General features: G+C 38.1%; 1 protein-coding gene across 2 annotated transcripts in view; it reads right to left on the bottom strand.

The window, feature by feature from the left end:
- Positions 1-15,425, bottom strand: part of RBM25 (RNA binding motif protein 25) — a 40,339-nt gene that overhangs the window by 3,930 nt on the left and 20,984 nt on the right. The window contains exons 7-17 of one of the 2 annotated variants that reach the window (XM_054025289.1): positions 15,035-15,217; positions 12,776-12,829; positions 12,450-12,533; positions 8,661-8,941; positions 5,870-6,092; positions 5,421-5,510; positions 4,304-4,377; positions 3,481-3,631; positions 2,708-3,032; positions 1,781-2,055; positions 1,039-1,137 (exon numbers count right to left, since the gene is read on the bottom strand). In XM_054025289.1, coding sequence (XP_053881264.1) covers positions 1,039-1,137; positions 1,781-2,055; positions 2,708-3,032; positions 3,481-3,631; positions 4,304-4,377; positions 5,421-5,510; positions 5,870-6,092; positions 8,661-8,941; positions 12,450-12,533; positions 12,776-12,829; positions 15,035-15,217 — 1,839 coding nt within the window. The remainder of the gene's footprint in view (positions 1-1,038; positions 1,138-1,780; positions 2,056-2,707; positions 3,033-3,480; positions 3,632-4,303; positions 4,378-5,420; positions 5,511-5,869; positions 6,093-8,660; positions 8,942-12,449; positions 12,534-12,775; positions 12,830-15,034; positions 15,218-15,425) is intronic. The other variant, XM_054025290.1, reaches the window with a different exon arrangement.

Raw genomic sequence — 15,425 nt, 5'->3', positions numbered from 1 at the left:
GAGGATAAGGGGAGAATAGTGAGTGGGTGGGTATCAATCATCCCCCATCACTTTGTTTTATTTGTTAGAGATCTGAATGGATGGTATTTATTCTAACATATTTGAAATTGTTTTTCAGTGCTCAAAGTCCTTTTCCAGGAGAGGGTGGCATTATATATAAAATTTAATAAAGTTTAAACAAATAAATGAAAACTCTGCTAAAATTAATACCTCCTATCAGAATTGTGCTCCAGAAGCCAGGCTTTTATTTTAAAAAATAAAATAAATGTTTCTAGCCCTATGGCTGTGAAGAAACCTTTTTTAAAAAGTGAACCAAATGTAAAATCAGTCCAGTGGTCTCTGCCTGAATCTGCAAACAGCCTGTTCCAAAGCTGTTACAAGTATCAACTGCCACATTCATTTCAAGGATCTATTAAATCTGAAATCTAACGAGGAAAATATCAGTATCACCATGGTTAAATATTTCAAATACATTCATTTTATATCCACTTAACGTGCTTATTCCACACTCTCAAAATGTATCCCACATTTTTCTCAGGTGCCAAAAGTCTAACTTTTCTGAACCCAAAAAGCAAAATCTCTTGCTTCCCTCCGAGAGCTTCTAACAGTTATGGATTTTCAATAAACACTAAAAATTAAGACCTATGGGGCAAGGTAAAATAAACTGAATTAAATATGAAAGTGAACAGGAATAATATACTGATTATTCACTTTCCTATTATATAAAAATCTTTTTTAATTCATCTGAAGTTTCTGCAAAATCTCATCTGTTGCCCTGGAGGGTCTCACTACAAAAATCCAGTTAAGTGTGCAGCAGACTGCAAAGAGCCTTGGGTATATGCATACTGTGAGTAAGTAAGTATTAAAGGAGCTGTCTTGTAATTGGGTAAATGCACTAAATCTGTGTTGGCTGCTTGCTACTGGTCAACATTACAAACTGGTAGTATCTTCAAATGGTTATTCTCCAGCCATTGTCTTTTTACACTGGAAACAAAACCCAGATGTTTAGAAAGTTATTCAGAGGAAAATTATATTAACCTTTGAACAAACAAAATCAACTAGTGTGGCTTCTTCTTCACCAATATATTCTATTATTTTCTTGTTGATCCATGGTCTAATTCGACGTTCCATTAATGTCTGAAAAGGAAAGAGAACACCATTTATGTCAGACTATTACCATCATCCTTACTGCCCATCAGTACTACCCAGAAGCCAGCTACTAACAGTGATGCAGAGGATCTAACACACAAATAGCTAGTGAAAGATCCAACATTATATAATGTCAGATCAATATTTTAATTCAATGTATACCTGGCCCAACACAAATGCAGACCAATTTTCTGCAAAAAGTTATACTACCTAACAGAACTGGTTAGAAATCGAAAGCTATTCCTCAGGGACCTGGTGACACAGTAAATTAAATGTCCCTAATTCTCACCTATGGTTTAAATCAAAAAAGTCTTATGGTCTACAATAAGTTTCTAGTGGACTTTTGGTCCTAACATAAAACCCATTATATAAATTTGTATCACCAACTAGGGAGAGGCCCAGGAGCTAAAATAAGCAGGCTTGGCATGATACGGAGTAGATGCTATCTGTGGACAGGAAGTACAGCATCAACTGTCATGTTTGATTCGAGTCAGAACTACTGATGTGACTCATGGTGACATATTTTGTCTTTTTAGTGAATACCATGGTGCATCACTTGGCAGATTATGCTTTCTGATCAACATTAGCTTTATTATTTTTTTTTTTTTTAATTAAAGAAACAGTTACTCACTGAATCCACAATAGACCAATCAAGAGGATACGCAAAAAGCTCTGGTTTGGCTGTGGGAATTTTCTCAATAAGACTTTTAATATGTTTGCGCTTTTCTTCTGTATTGACATTGCCCTTGGAAGAGCCTTTATCTTCTTCACCATAATCCAAGGGGACCAATTTCCTTTTCCGGGGCACATCATCACTGTCTTCATCCTCAAATTTATTGAATACACTGTCCACGGGGAGCTTCTTCCTCTTCACAGCATTGGGCTGGCTTGGACTATTGCAGGCACCTACAAAGAAAGGCAGGAGAGAATAATAAAATATTTGTAATTTGCAACTGAAGGTAGTTTTGTCTGTCTTCTCAGTAAAATTCACACCCCTAAATAAGGAATAGGGATATAAAAATTGTTCTCTAGTGCTTAGAGCAGAGGAAATGGGAGTCAAGACTCTTGTTCTATTCTGGATTCTGTCACCACTTTACTGTGCTGCTCTGGGAAAGTCAGCCTTTCTATCCCTTATTTTCCTGGTCTTTGAAAAATGTATCATGAATAAATGTTTGTAAAGCACTTCTGGCCAGAGCCTACTGATGTCAATGGACAGATTTCAATGGACTTTCAGTCTGACTCTTACAGGTCTTCTAACAAAAGACACTTTAAGTACAAAGTATTAATCACAGCTCATTAGTAGAGCATTCTTTAGGAAACCACTCACTTAGCATGTCAAACCTGTTTTCTTCTTCCCAGATTTTAGACAAATCAGCTAATATATTAAGATATCTTTGAGCAGGAAGAACATCCTAGGTACTGGAAATTTAGCATATCAAGTTGCTCAGTTTTGCTCCCAAATCTACAATATAATTTGGAAAACTGAATTGTTTCTCAACTTCCTATGTTTCTTCTCTCTACAAAGCCTCAAGAAAATTGAAATGAAATGCCAACTTGCCCAATTTGAGGCTAAGTCCTATTTTAGGTCTATGCTCCTCTGGCTGTTGCTGATCAGGCGAGTTTTCATGAGGGATGATGATGCCACAGGGAGATTCATCACCAGGGGTGTTAGGGGTTCCGTTGCCACTAGCAGATGAAACAGATGGGGCAGAGCTGATGGGTCGTAGGGTTGGTTTAAGGCAAGGCTTTTGTTCCGGTTCCTCCTCCTCTTCCTCTGGTTCTTCCCTTTTTTCCTCTTTTTCTGGCTTTTCTTCCTCTTCTTCCTCAGATTCTGGCTCCTGTTTGATTTGTGGCTGTCGGCGCCTTTCGGCCTCTTGTTCCATCTGCAAATAAAAAGCCAATTAGCGAATGTAAAAACCTCTCAAAACCAAAATTGTGCTATTTGGGAAGATTCTGAAAAAGGACCTACTTAAATGTTCTGCCCTTTACCCCATGAAGTGTCCACTGCATAATTGGTTATTAAGGCCTAAAATATACACAAACCCTACTACTGTCTTCATAATCAGATAACCCTGTAAATCCAAATCATTTTTTAAACTCCATTTTATCTGGATTTTTAAAAAAATAATCCAGATTAACAATTTTGTGATACTTACATAAAGACTGGAAACCAAAAAAGCTTTCCATATCTACATTTGTACGAATAAAGCATATATTACCACCAGATCAACTATAAACCTCTAATTTATTAAATATGTGCTCAAACATTAACTTTGCCTAAACTACAAAGATATCTATGCATTTTCCTTTGTCAGACCAGTTGCTGCTTACCCTCTGGAGTTCTGCATCTGGATCTGGATGTCCTTCTGCCAGAAGGCGCTGCCTGATTTCTTCCAACTCTTCTTTCTCCCTCTTCCTGTCCCGTTCATCTCCTTCCATCTCTTTCTCCCTATCTCTCAATCTCTTTTGAAGAGCACTACCCCTGAAGAAGATAGAAACTTTGTGCTTAAAAGTTAAGAACAATCTAATGAAAGCCTTCTAAGACACATAACTGCTTCCATTCATTTTTCCATTAAGTAAAACCACAAGATGTATAAGTGCATCTTGAACCCTCTATTCTCATGATGGGAGATGCTAAAATGTCAACTTCCATTCTATACACAACTCCAAAGAATCAGCATCATCATGCTCCGCAGATAATGAGACATGCAGAGGGACAAGTGCTCTTTCTGAAATCCTGAATGAAAAAATTATAGTTATTTCATAATTCACAGCCCCAGTATATAGAGCAGAGAAATAAGTTTATATAGAAGTCCACTCTTCCCTCCCTTACCCACAGTTTTGGGACTACTTTGATCTCATGTTCTGCCTCACCCTAATGCAGTGCCCTCATCTCTGTTAAAGGAGTGGGAAGGAGAGGATGCTCCTTGAAGCAGTGAGTAGCAGTAAAGTGTTATCCAGTTCCCTCAGATTTTGAATGTATTGACTCCATGAGGTAATCTAGCTACTTATGATCCTTATCACCACAATATTTGAGTGCCAAGTTTCCTGTAAACCCATGCCTCTTATTTTCTACCAGTAACCATGACAATTTTATTAAACAGCTAGTTAACGAGGACTGGATTATCCTGCTTGGTTGCTTACTCAAACGTACCTGTAATATTTTGGATCGTCTCTGTCATCATCATAATCTTCTAAAAATTCTTTTAGCCGTTTGGCTTCTTTTGCCTGTAGCAAGTAGAGACATCAACATTACTGTAAAGGTTTTCTATTCCTTCCTCTCAGACAAAATACATCCAGTTTCATTCTATCCCTGTTTAAGCTATTGGATACAAATTCCCCCTGCCAGCAGATGGAGTGTTTCTGGAGTGGCATCACCCCCCTCCTCCCATATAATAGTGTGACAACTCACTAATGTTTGTCCATCTCTGACTGGTAGGATAAATGTCCCTCACTGGCAAGCACTGAAGTTCTCATTATCTAACATCTTGAAGCTTTTTCATATGGTCAATATTCTTGTGTCCTAAATAAGAAAACCACAATAGGGTTCTTCAAATAAACTCTTTATAAGCCAGTTTAATGGATTTGAAAGTGTCAGTTTAAATGGGCACTATCAGTTCCATTTAGTCTTGAAATTTAGATTTTATAAAACCAAAAGTTTCATCAACAAATAATTCTAATGAATAATTTTAGATTTAAATACTCCTTTGCAATGTGCTGCAGCATTAAGCTCATGCACGAGCCAAAACGTGGTAGAGGAACAGAATCTTAAAAAACCCACCTCATTCTGCAGAATCTGAACATGCCAAGCATACCACACGAGTACATCCAGCAGACTAGATCTGACCAATGTTTTATACATCAAAACAGACTACGTTTACACTGAAAACTTGACAGGTGTGTTGGTCACAGTTGTAACATTTCATACTGAAGGTGCAATTCTCTGTAAGACAACTAGAGTATTTTGCAGCTGCCTGCCTCTCTCCCTGTTTTGCTTCTGCTAGAGCCAGGCAACCAAGCTTCATTTTTCCAGAATCTCTTACCTAACGCTTCTGCTTTACATTTTAAAAGCCATCTATCACAATTACGTGGCTAGTTAGCTTTAAGCTATTGTGTACAAAAATCCATGTGTTCTGTTGATGTAAGCAGGACAATACATTACAGGATATTTCACAGTAGCCCTTTATGTGAAGAAAGTTACAGAATCTGTCTCAGTTCTAATTCAGACACAGGAAAAAAATTTAAATTCAATTGCAAATAGCGAATCTTACCATTTCCCTTCGTCTTTCTTCTTCCCTCTCAGATTCTTTTTCATATTCTCTAGTTTTCTTCCGTTCTCTGATCTCCCAGTTTTTAAGACGCTGCAATAAAAATATACGAAATACTCTCCAATCTCATGAGCATTAAAAACAACTAAAAAACAAAACCAGTTTCCACATACTTAGAAATAATTAGGTCAAGATACACAAATTCGCTATTTATAGTTTAAACCCTTGGAATGAATGGGCCAGAAATTCCCCTCCAGACTGATTTAATTTGTGTAACGTGTTCTGAATCCTGTCATCCAGTGCCAAAGGGTTAGATATGGGGTTGGGAAAAAAGTGCACTGTTGTGCAGTAAGACAACCACCAAGAAACACATGATTAAAAAGTCACTGACATCAGAAGCGACTTTCCAAGTAACTTGAAAAGTTTGAAAAGCATAGCTACTCCCAAACTACCTCTTGATAAGCAGCTTCCTTCTCACGTAGTTTCCTTTCCAGCTTTCGGCGTTCATAGGCATCCTCTTCATCCTCTTCTCGGTCCCTTTTCTTGTCCTTTTCTCGCTCACGCTCCCGTTCTCTCTCCCTTTCCCTTTCCCGCTCTCGTTCTCTCTCCCGCTCTCTCTCCCGTTCTCTTTCCCGTTCCCGCTCCCGTTCACGTTCTCTGTCTCTGCTTTTCTCTCTAAGGACAAGAGCCAATACAATTAAGCATATAACCAGCTAGCTTATCTCCTCTACCAAACACACACAAACAAGTATTGGATGTAATTTCAAACACATAATACAGTATTGATACCTTCTCTCAGAGTGGATTTGATTTAAATCAAATTGATTTAGATCATGATTTAAATGACTAGTCAGGAAGACTTGATTTAATCATGGATTTCTACATAAAAGTGCATTCTTGTCGGTTGTTATAACCTTAATACATATTCTTCAAAACTGAGATAGATGAGATCGAAACTGGGTCTCTTTTACGGCCTGCTGCCATTATAGGTTTTCCCTTCTAGTGAGAGAATGGTATGGTAGACCTCAAACCAATGAAGGGTACACTCAGAAAGACCTCAAGACTTCTGGAATATGCTGCTCAAACAGTTTCACTTTTGTTTCTACTGCCTGTCCCTCCCTTCTCACATTTATCTCCAGAATTCTCCTTGTCCAGATCTATTCCGCCCCCAACAATCTTCTATTCATTGAACTTTTTGAAACTTTGCACTTTTAGAGAGGTGTAAGGGATTGACTCTGTGTACGCAAATTTGCAGAGGGACAATAGGGTTGAGGTCTGTTATTTCTCACCTCTATATATTATTTATTTAAAAAAAAACATTTTTCCTGTTAACATGCATGTTATTTCTGGAGACACGAATCCACAGTTTGAGAACTGCAAAACTAAGCATTTCTGATGGTATCTTCTAGACTGAGCACTGAGTCCCATTGGGTAGATAGAAAGATTAACCTAAATAATCTATACAGAAGCCCCAGGAACTCCGTAAGATTGGGTCCCTAATCCATGAACTATTGGAACTCATTTACAAAACTTTTCTTAAAGATTACATGAATATATTGTCTCATACTATAGAATTAGAATTTATAATCCCTATTCCATGATGATATAACTTTGAGCTATAATGTCTCTCTCTTTAGATGGGTTTTTCCCTCAAAAAGCATTTTATCAAAAAAATCCGATTTAAATAAAAAAAATCAATTAAAAAAAAGTCATTGATTGTTATCCACTCTGCCTTCTCTGGAGTTATTCCTCTTGTTATTGTACAAAATGATTAGCTATAGTGATAGTTTTTTGACTATGTAAATCTACATTTAATTTTTGCTGTTTTTTAAACCTGTTTCTTAGTCAGCCCAACCATAAAGACTTGAAATCACTAAGCTCACATGGCAGTAACTAGTATTCAAGGGTCAATGTTCTCTAATAGTTTTCCACATACATGCCCCAAAGCTCTTAGTCCCCTTTATTTTCCAGGCCATCGTTTTACAGTTTAAATAACTCTTAAGGTTTATGCTACTTGCAGAGATCTCAGTTTGAACTGCAAGCTCAGTCCCTCATTCTTCGGGCTACCAGGAACAGAGGTAGGTCAGGTTAATCGTGGTGAAAAGGGAGAGCAGGTCTTGCTGAGCAGAAGTTAGGATCTTTTTATTTCTTTATATTTATGTATAAAAAAAACTTTCCCTTATCCTCTTAACAAAGGATATCACCTTGCTGAAGGACTATTACAGGGAGAGAGAAGGGACACCTCATGATGGAGGGCAGATGCTCTGTCGGAAGGGATCTTTGGTGGGGATATAGTGGGTATAATGCAACCAGTTATGAAAAAATAACCCTCAAACCCAATCAGTATGAAAGACTCACATCCAGCTGCCTCACCCAGCCCTATAAGGGTTCTTCTTTTCTTTCTCCCTACCCATCCCAAAAGCAGAAGACAATAAGAAAGCTAGATAGTTGTGCAAGGTATGAAAGATCATCTTTCCAAAACACCCCTCCACCCTTCTCCCCCCCCCCCCCCCCCAAAAAAAAAAAAAAAAAAAAAAGAGAGAAGTCAGCCTGGACAACTGCCTTAGGTATGAATACTGCCCCTACTCTATTTTTTATATAGGACATAAAAAAAAAAAAAAAAAAAAGATTACTGCTGGCCTGAAAAGCCTTGTATACAAAGCTTCAATCTTAAATGAATTTAAGGGTATGTTATCACCACCTACTGAGAGATATTCACATTTATCATCTTTCACATTATTTTTAACCCTCTACTGCCCCATAAGCATACCAATTCTGACACTGCGTAATACCTCCATCTGGCTCTACCGCCACAAGACCAGGACCTCAAAAGCATTTAGTCAGTCCCTTAAATTAGGGTGCACCTTCTTGAAACAATCTCTCCCTCTTCACATTTGGCTCACAACCTGCATGCAGACTTTGCATCACCATGTTTAGCCACTAGCTTCTTTGCAGTTTAGCTCTGTTCATACTGCCGATTAGTTAGGATGACAGGTTGAGCAATAAGGCTTCACCTTTGTGGGAACTGTCATATGCTTTGTGTACTTTTGATGTATAAAATAAGTTTTTTTTAGATAATATTTCCCATTTTACATGGACTTTTTTTTTTTTTAAACTTAGAAAAAAAGACAGCTCTCAATCCTAAGTTAGGAGAAAAACCCAATACATTGAACTATATTCACTTGCGTAAGCAGCCTTAGCAAGAACTAGAGTTCTATTTCAGCAACTCAAACTTTTATTTACCTTGATCTGCTTCGATCCTTGTTGCGGTCTGAGCTCCTTTCACGGTCTCTGTCTCGGTCTCGATCCCGGTCTCTGTCTCTGTCTTTAGTCCGGTCACGATCCCTATCCCGCTCTCGTTCACGCTCCCGTTCTTTCTCCTTCTCTCGTTCACGCTCCCGTTCCCTCTCTCTTTCGCGTTCCCTCCTCTCTCGTTCACGCTCCCGTTCCCTCTCTCTTTCTCTCCGTTCTTTTTCAATTTCCTGTCTCTCTTTCTCTTTTTTGCCTTTTTCCTCCTCCAGTTTCTAGAAACCAACAAGAGAACTTTCACAGTTAGTTCCATAATTGCAGGAATCTGATAGTCCCGGCGCAACACGCAAGGCTGGTAATGGATGTACCAAAACCGCCAGTGATTTAACATTTAATGTATTGAATAGTTTGAACTCATAAGTATGAAATCAAAATGCAGCAATCACAAGACTAGATTTCGTGCAAAAGCATAGATCTACACAGACCAGCAATCTCCAACCTTGGATGGCAGGGTAGGACTGGCCTTGGATTGTTGTATAATGACTGAGCTGCACATACACCGTGCACTCCCAATCACGGTTCACAGCAGAGCCACAGACTCCACAGGTGCAATGAACCACTTGGGTACAAACAAAATGAACTTTTAGCTAATAAAATTCATTCTTCTGAGCTGGACAAACAGAATTCAGTTGATGCCCATTGGGACAGAGTTATTTCCCCATGGTCTCAGCAGACCAAATCAACCCTATCTAAAAACTTGGGGTAAAGAAATTCATCCATTTGCACATGGGCACACATGCCTCAACAGTGAGGAGGGAGCTGGACCCCTCCCACTTTGCCCTTCCTAAAGAGCTCTAACTATTCACTTGTAAAAAGTGAATTCTGCCGAATGGAATCCTCAACTTCCACCCCTACAAGATGGAAAGATTAAAAAAGGTTGGAAATCACTCATTTGAAATATAGAAACTAAAGGGTTATCGGCTACAGTTTTACTAAAATTGTATACAGTTGCAACTTTTCCATTTAAAAACAGTATCTATAACCAGGACTCCTATAAGACAATAGAAAATACATCAATAGAATGATAGATAAATCCATCCTTGGAAGCAATTGTGGTGTGTTAACTTACAGATGCTGTGCTAGGACATGGATCGCCAACACTGGATTAACTTTGCCTATAAGCTATGTTTCTGGGAGGAAGAGCAAGTACACGGTTCACAAAAATACCAAACAACAAAGACAGACCAAGTTTGTCAGCCTGACAGATGCCAGAACCCCACATGGTTTTTACACATACTGAGCAGAAAAAACAGGTTTTATCCCCTTTGGCTCCACGTTTACCACCACTGTAAAGAAATTAAAAACTGAAACAATAAAATGTGCATTTTCTTTTCTTTTCTTTCTTTCTTTAAGCAATGCATTTAAGACAACTTTAAAAAGCAATCTTACCTGGTAAATATTCTTCTGTCACATGCCCATGGACCAGAGAACTGACAAAGGGTTACAGAAATAAAGCTAATTCACAAGAGATCAATATATCCAGCCACCATACATACCACACTGCATTGATAGTAAAATATAGGCATGCTAGCGTTGGATACATTGAAATCACAAAAGGAAAAAGGGATTAAAAAATGGTAGGAAACGGATATTACAAAAAACAAAACTTAAAATTCTACAAAATAGAGGGGTGAAAACTTAGAAACTAAGTGAAATTCTTTTATAGATGTCTTATAATGTAACAAACTAATATGGTAAGATGTTAGACTATGCTATGTCAACTTTCAAAATCAAACTTACCTCAATTTCATATACTTTTAAAGAAAAGTTTATATACTGAAACAGTTGATACTTACAGATTATTTTAGATGTTCCAATAGAAATTTCTTTTGCTGAATTCCTGGATTTTCTCTCAAATACTTGTTCATAGCAAAAATTTTTGTCTCAGAGACATCTTTTATCTGTACAAGTTTTGGTCTCTTATGACCTATTTTATAAATTTGGTTCCTTAAAAATCTAATAAAAGAATGAATTGGCCTATCTGGTTCATATCAAAACCTCATTTAAATAACTGCTACCAGTGTAAACAGAAGAGTCTGAAGGGATACTGGGATGGAAAAAGCATCATAGATATAATGAAGTAATGAACAGGAAAGGACAGATAGAAGAATCATAAATCTTACCTTGAGCTCTCTTCAGACTCGTCCGTGCTGTAAATGGACGCCCCCTGCAAGGCTGATACCCTGACAGTCTGTGGTTATTGTTTTATAAACTCATATTAAAAACATGCAAAGGTTCACTGTGCTCACTAGCCAGCTGCTATGGATTCAACAGCCCTTTTAAATCATTCCACCCAATATAGGCAATGGCCACTTATTATAATTGAAGTTGATTTTAAAGTTAAGAAATCCAAAATATCCCCCCCCAATAAAATAGATCAAAGGCAGTAAAATGCCTGACAGCTTCTGAAACAGTGAAGCATATTTTAATTTTTTTAAACCACGTGATTTGTTTATATTTTGTACCAGTGACTTGACAGGGCCTGGAATTAAACACAACTTTTCTATGTCTCACCATTGACCAGTTTCATATTTAATTACTGAAATTCACCAGAAGATCTCTTCTGGAATTCTTTTCCTTAGGCTTTCATTCCCAAATTGAGTGGAGAGGAAAATCCAGTATTTACATTGCCAGCAGTGTTCCTTTTGCTTTATGTTGATAAAGTTGTGTGAAAAAGTACCACCCAATAACTGCCCAAGGTAAAGCTGAATAACAGGGGTATGCTTCACCTTATTGCACCTTCAACCTTTTCATCAATGTCAACTTCAGGTATTCAAAAAAAGCGTTTGCTCAAAACGTGAACACTGGTTAATACTTCAATGGGTCATGGACCACCTCCACTCTTGCTGGGGAAAATTAATACTGCCTTATAAGCTAAACATTGAAATATATTACATGCACAGTTTGCATTTCACTATCCATTTGTACCACCTTCCAAACCAGAAACATTCATAAATGCACTGACATTAACAGAAACTTCTGTAGGTGGGAACCCTGAAGTGGGATTTGCTGTGCACAACATTTCCAAGCCAGTTACCCCTTTGCATATTTTTCTGAGGGGGCATCCATAAATATAATAAAAAACAGAAGCTCATACTTACATCCTATTCCATGTTACTTTCCAAGCTGAGTTTCATCTTGCATTAGTCACCATATGATCTCTATCATAATGGTGGGGGTCAATGAATAGATTAGCTTTATGGGAATTTACAATTCTTCCATGCATCTAAATTTTGGTAATTCTGGTAACCACTGACCTATTTTTAATTTTCCCCCACTCAACTTAGAACTATTAAAATAAAAAATGTCAAATTTAAAAGTAAGTTTCAGCTCTCCATAAAACGTTTCTTTGGATTACGTTATAACTGTCTACAGAAACACACTCAAGTGTATGTCTTACATTGCAACCTGTTTAATCTTTAGTTATAAATATATCTAACCTAATGTATGTGTAGAAACTTAAGTTGTGTCTATTCATGATAAAAGTGAGACGACTGCAAAGCAATCAATAGCAACTAAAAGAGTTACAAATGCCAAGGGCCACTTAATGTGGTATGTGTTTTTTGCTGGCTTTTAAATCTCTCTCTCTCTCTCGATATATATATTACACCTCATTATAAACAGTATTTTAAGTGATATTGTATTGGTAAATTTTATAAAAGAGGGTTTTTTGGATTCTGTAAAAGCCTAATTTTGTATCAAGTGCAAAAACAAGAATACTACCTTGTGTGTGTCTCTGAATTTACTGATCTCTCTTGATATCAGGTCTCTTTTGTCTTCCTCCATTTCTATAGCATTTATATCCTCCTAAAAAACAAGGGGGACAGGAGGAAAAGCATTAAGAGCCATCTGTACATACACAGAAGAACAAGAGAAAAGCTCAAGGTTAGAAGTTTTGTACCAGTCTTGTAAGAGATAAATATACCCCTTCTGCAGTACCAAACCTGACAGTCTGATGTTAATGAGTGAAAAATCAGATGGACAAGAGTCACAAATCTGGCAACTAGCAGTAAACATAGTCATTGTCAAAGCCTACAATGTAAACGAACCTTGGTGATGAGTGGATAAGGTATCAGTGGGGCCACTGGAAATCTGCGGAAAATCTGCGGAAAAATCCACGGAGATTTTTTTTTTTAAAAATAGATTGCACACTACTCTGAAAAACAATGTTTTGTATGTTTGTACTATAAGCAATATTGTATTGCTGTGATCTTATTTTTTGACTCAACAAAATTACAGAAGAACCTCGCTAATTCTCCCTTCACTGATCTATTTCTCAGCAAAGATTTAACAGATGTTGTAGTGAGGTCTCATATTAGTAAGACATCACAGAATTACAAAGCGTACTATAGGACATTAGTACACTATAATAATGTCATAAATAAGACTAAACTACACTTGTCAAAATAAGTGATCAATACATTGTGGTGCATAAATCTCGATTTTGTTTATTTACTCGCTAATTCGCAAAATTTAGTCATCTGCAATGGGTCTCCTGGTAGTTAGTGCGAATTAGCGAGGTTCCCCCGTGCTTGAAATTCAAAAACAGATTCCACTCACTCGCCACTCCTCCCACACACCCTCATCTCCCCCACATCATCCATCATTCCTTCATCCAGTGGAACTAGTGAAGGACTCAGCTGCTAACATCAGCAGTTTTCTTCCCATCCCCTTCAGGGGGACAGAAGCCCCAGAACAAGCATTTTTTTTTTTTTCCCCCCCACATGGCATCTTCCCTCCACCTCCCACCCACAGATTCTTCTCTCCCCCTCCTTAAAAGTCAAAGGAGTGATGAACTAGGATCATCTCCCTGCTCCCACCTGCACCCCCACAGGCCAAAGATGGTAGCCTCCAAGATTCTCATTTCCCTACCCATCAGGGAGAGAAGACAAAGTGCAATTTCAACCCAAGAGCTGCTGTGTCTTTGGCAGAACATATTAATCTGCTCTGCTAGCTCAGACTGGTCTAAAGCTAGATCATACAGAGATAGCAGAGTTCCAAAAAGTACACTTAGCACTCGGCTCTTGCAAGATTATAGTGGCATGGCAATGTGATAGTATGGTCATCTGTCATTATCCATGACCAGAGATAGCCACAGCACAATAAACATTTTACAGTATTTTTTGTTTGCATAATATACAGCCCACAGCATTAGACAATGACTTTATTCTTAGATTCTTATCCAAAAAATCTTGCCCCAAAGAAAGTGTGAGGAAGGAAATCTAAATTCTCAACTCAGGACTTCTATTCCTCAGGTTATTTTAGACTAAGAATGATGTGGGGATGATATACTCACTCCCAGAGGGAGAGGTGTTGCTTCTTGCACCGCTCTTTCACACCCCATCAGCAGCTGAAGCTGCATTACTGCCTTGGAATGGGAATTATACAGTAGATTTAAGCAGGTAAAAATCTCAGTCCAACTAGATTCTGATTTCTTGCAACCTTGGGTGGAGGGTGAGAGGTGTCAAGAGCTCATTTTCACATGGTTAGCGACTCAATTGCAAAAGCGAAGTCTTAGCTTGCCAATTGTAAATTCTTGGTTTTCCCCTCTTCTCCAAAGAGTTTATTTTAGTACACTGAAAGGATCACCCATAAAGGAGGTTTGCATCAGAACATTTCTGCCAAACACTAGATGTTTTGTGTGTCACAAAGTATAGGAAAGCCAGCTGGCCAAACACAGCCAAACTAAAACATTTTTATAATAATAGTTTTATAGTAAAAATAATAAAATTGTAACATGCCTTTCATCCCTGGAGGATCCCAAAGTGTTTCAAAACTATACACGTATACCACCACTGAAATGCAACCACCTCAGGGGTGTAAAGTAGCAACAACCAGCTGACTCTTGGCATGCTATCAAACAGTGGGGAGAAGAGAAATTTTTGATAAAGGACACCAGAGCAAACCACTACACTTACACAAAGTGTTCTGGGATCTTTAAGTGTCAACACAGAACAGGCAGGATCTTGTTTTTTAAGGTCTCATCTGAAAGACCTATAGACACTCAATAAACTGCACCGAGTTCAACGTATCTACCTCAGAGGGATGAAAGGCTGAGTCAAACCTGCCAAAATTCAAACCTGTAGTTCCAAGAAGTCTAGGTGCTCAGACCCCCTAAACCATCCAGAGGGGATGGCATCTAAAACTGACTAGATTTCAATTTAATACATGAAACTGCTGCTGACATCAACGCTTGTCGATTTGTTTTCTCATCAGAAGTTTTGGGTTAAAGTATTTGCACAGGGTTTGGCCATTATATAAAGGTGAGTTGAAGAAAAATCTGTTTTGTCCAAAATCAAAACACATACGTCCTCCTTCTTTTCCTTTTTCTTCTTCCTGGGGTGAGAGTCAGATTCCTGGGAAGGGGCATTGAGCTCGCTGGAATATTCTCGTATTAATACTTCAATGGCCCCTTTAATTAACTGATCTCTTCTCTTTGTTTCCTCATCCAGTGCTTCATCGTCGTCATTTGTAGACTCTGGTCTGGAATTCTAGGGAAAGTGGCAAATTTAGAGAAATCAGCAAACTGTCACACTAAATCCCACTCATGTGAGAGGAAGAATTTTGTCCCAAATGGTCGTTTTTATTAATAATCCTGCTAGTGCCTCTACAGTGTTTACCAAAGTTTAAGAACAGCTCTCAACTGCATCCTATTGCTCAGACCTCCTCACACTAGCAGTGCCAGAGAGGGACCACATT

This window comes from Malaclemys terrapin, chromosome 4, assembly GCF_027887155.1.
Source record: "Malaclemys terrapin pileata isolate rMalTer1 chromosome 4, rMalTer1.hap1, whole genome shotgun sequence".
In the NCBI taxonomy this organism is placed as follows: domain Eukaryota; kingdom Metazoa; phylum Chordata; order Testudines; family Emydidae; genus Malaclemys; species Malaclemys terrapin.
The sequence above is the reverse complement of the archived record's forward strand: the minus strand, read 5'-3'. Positions and strand labels throughout refer to the sequence as shown.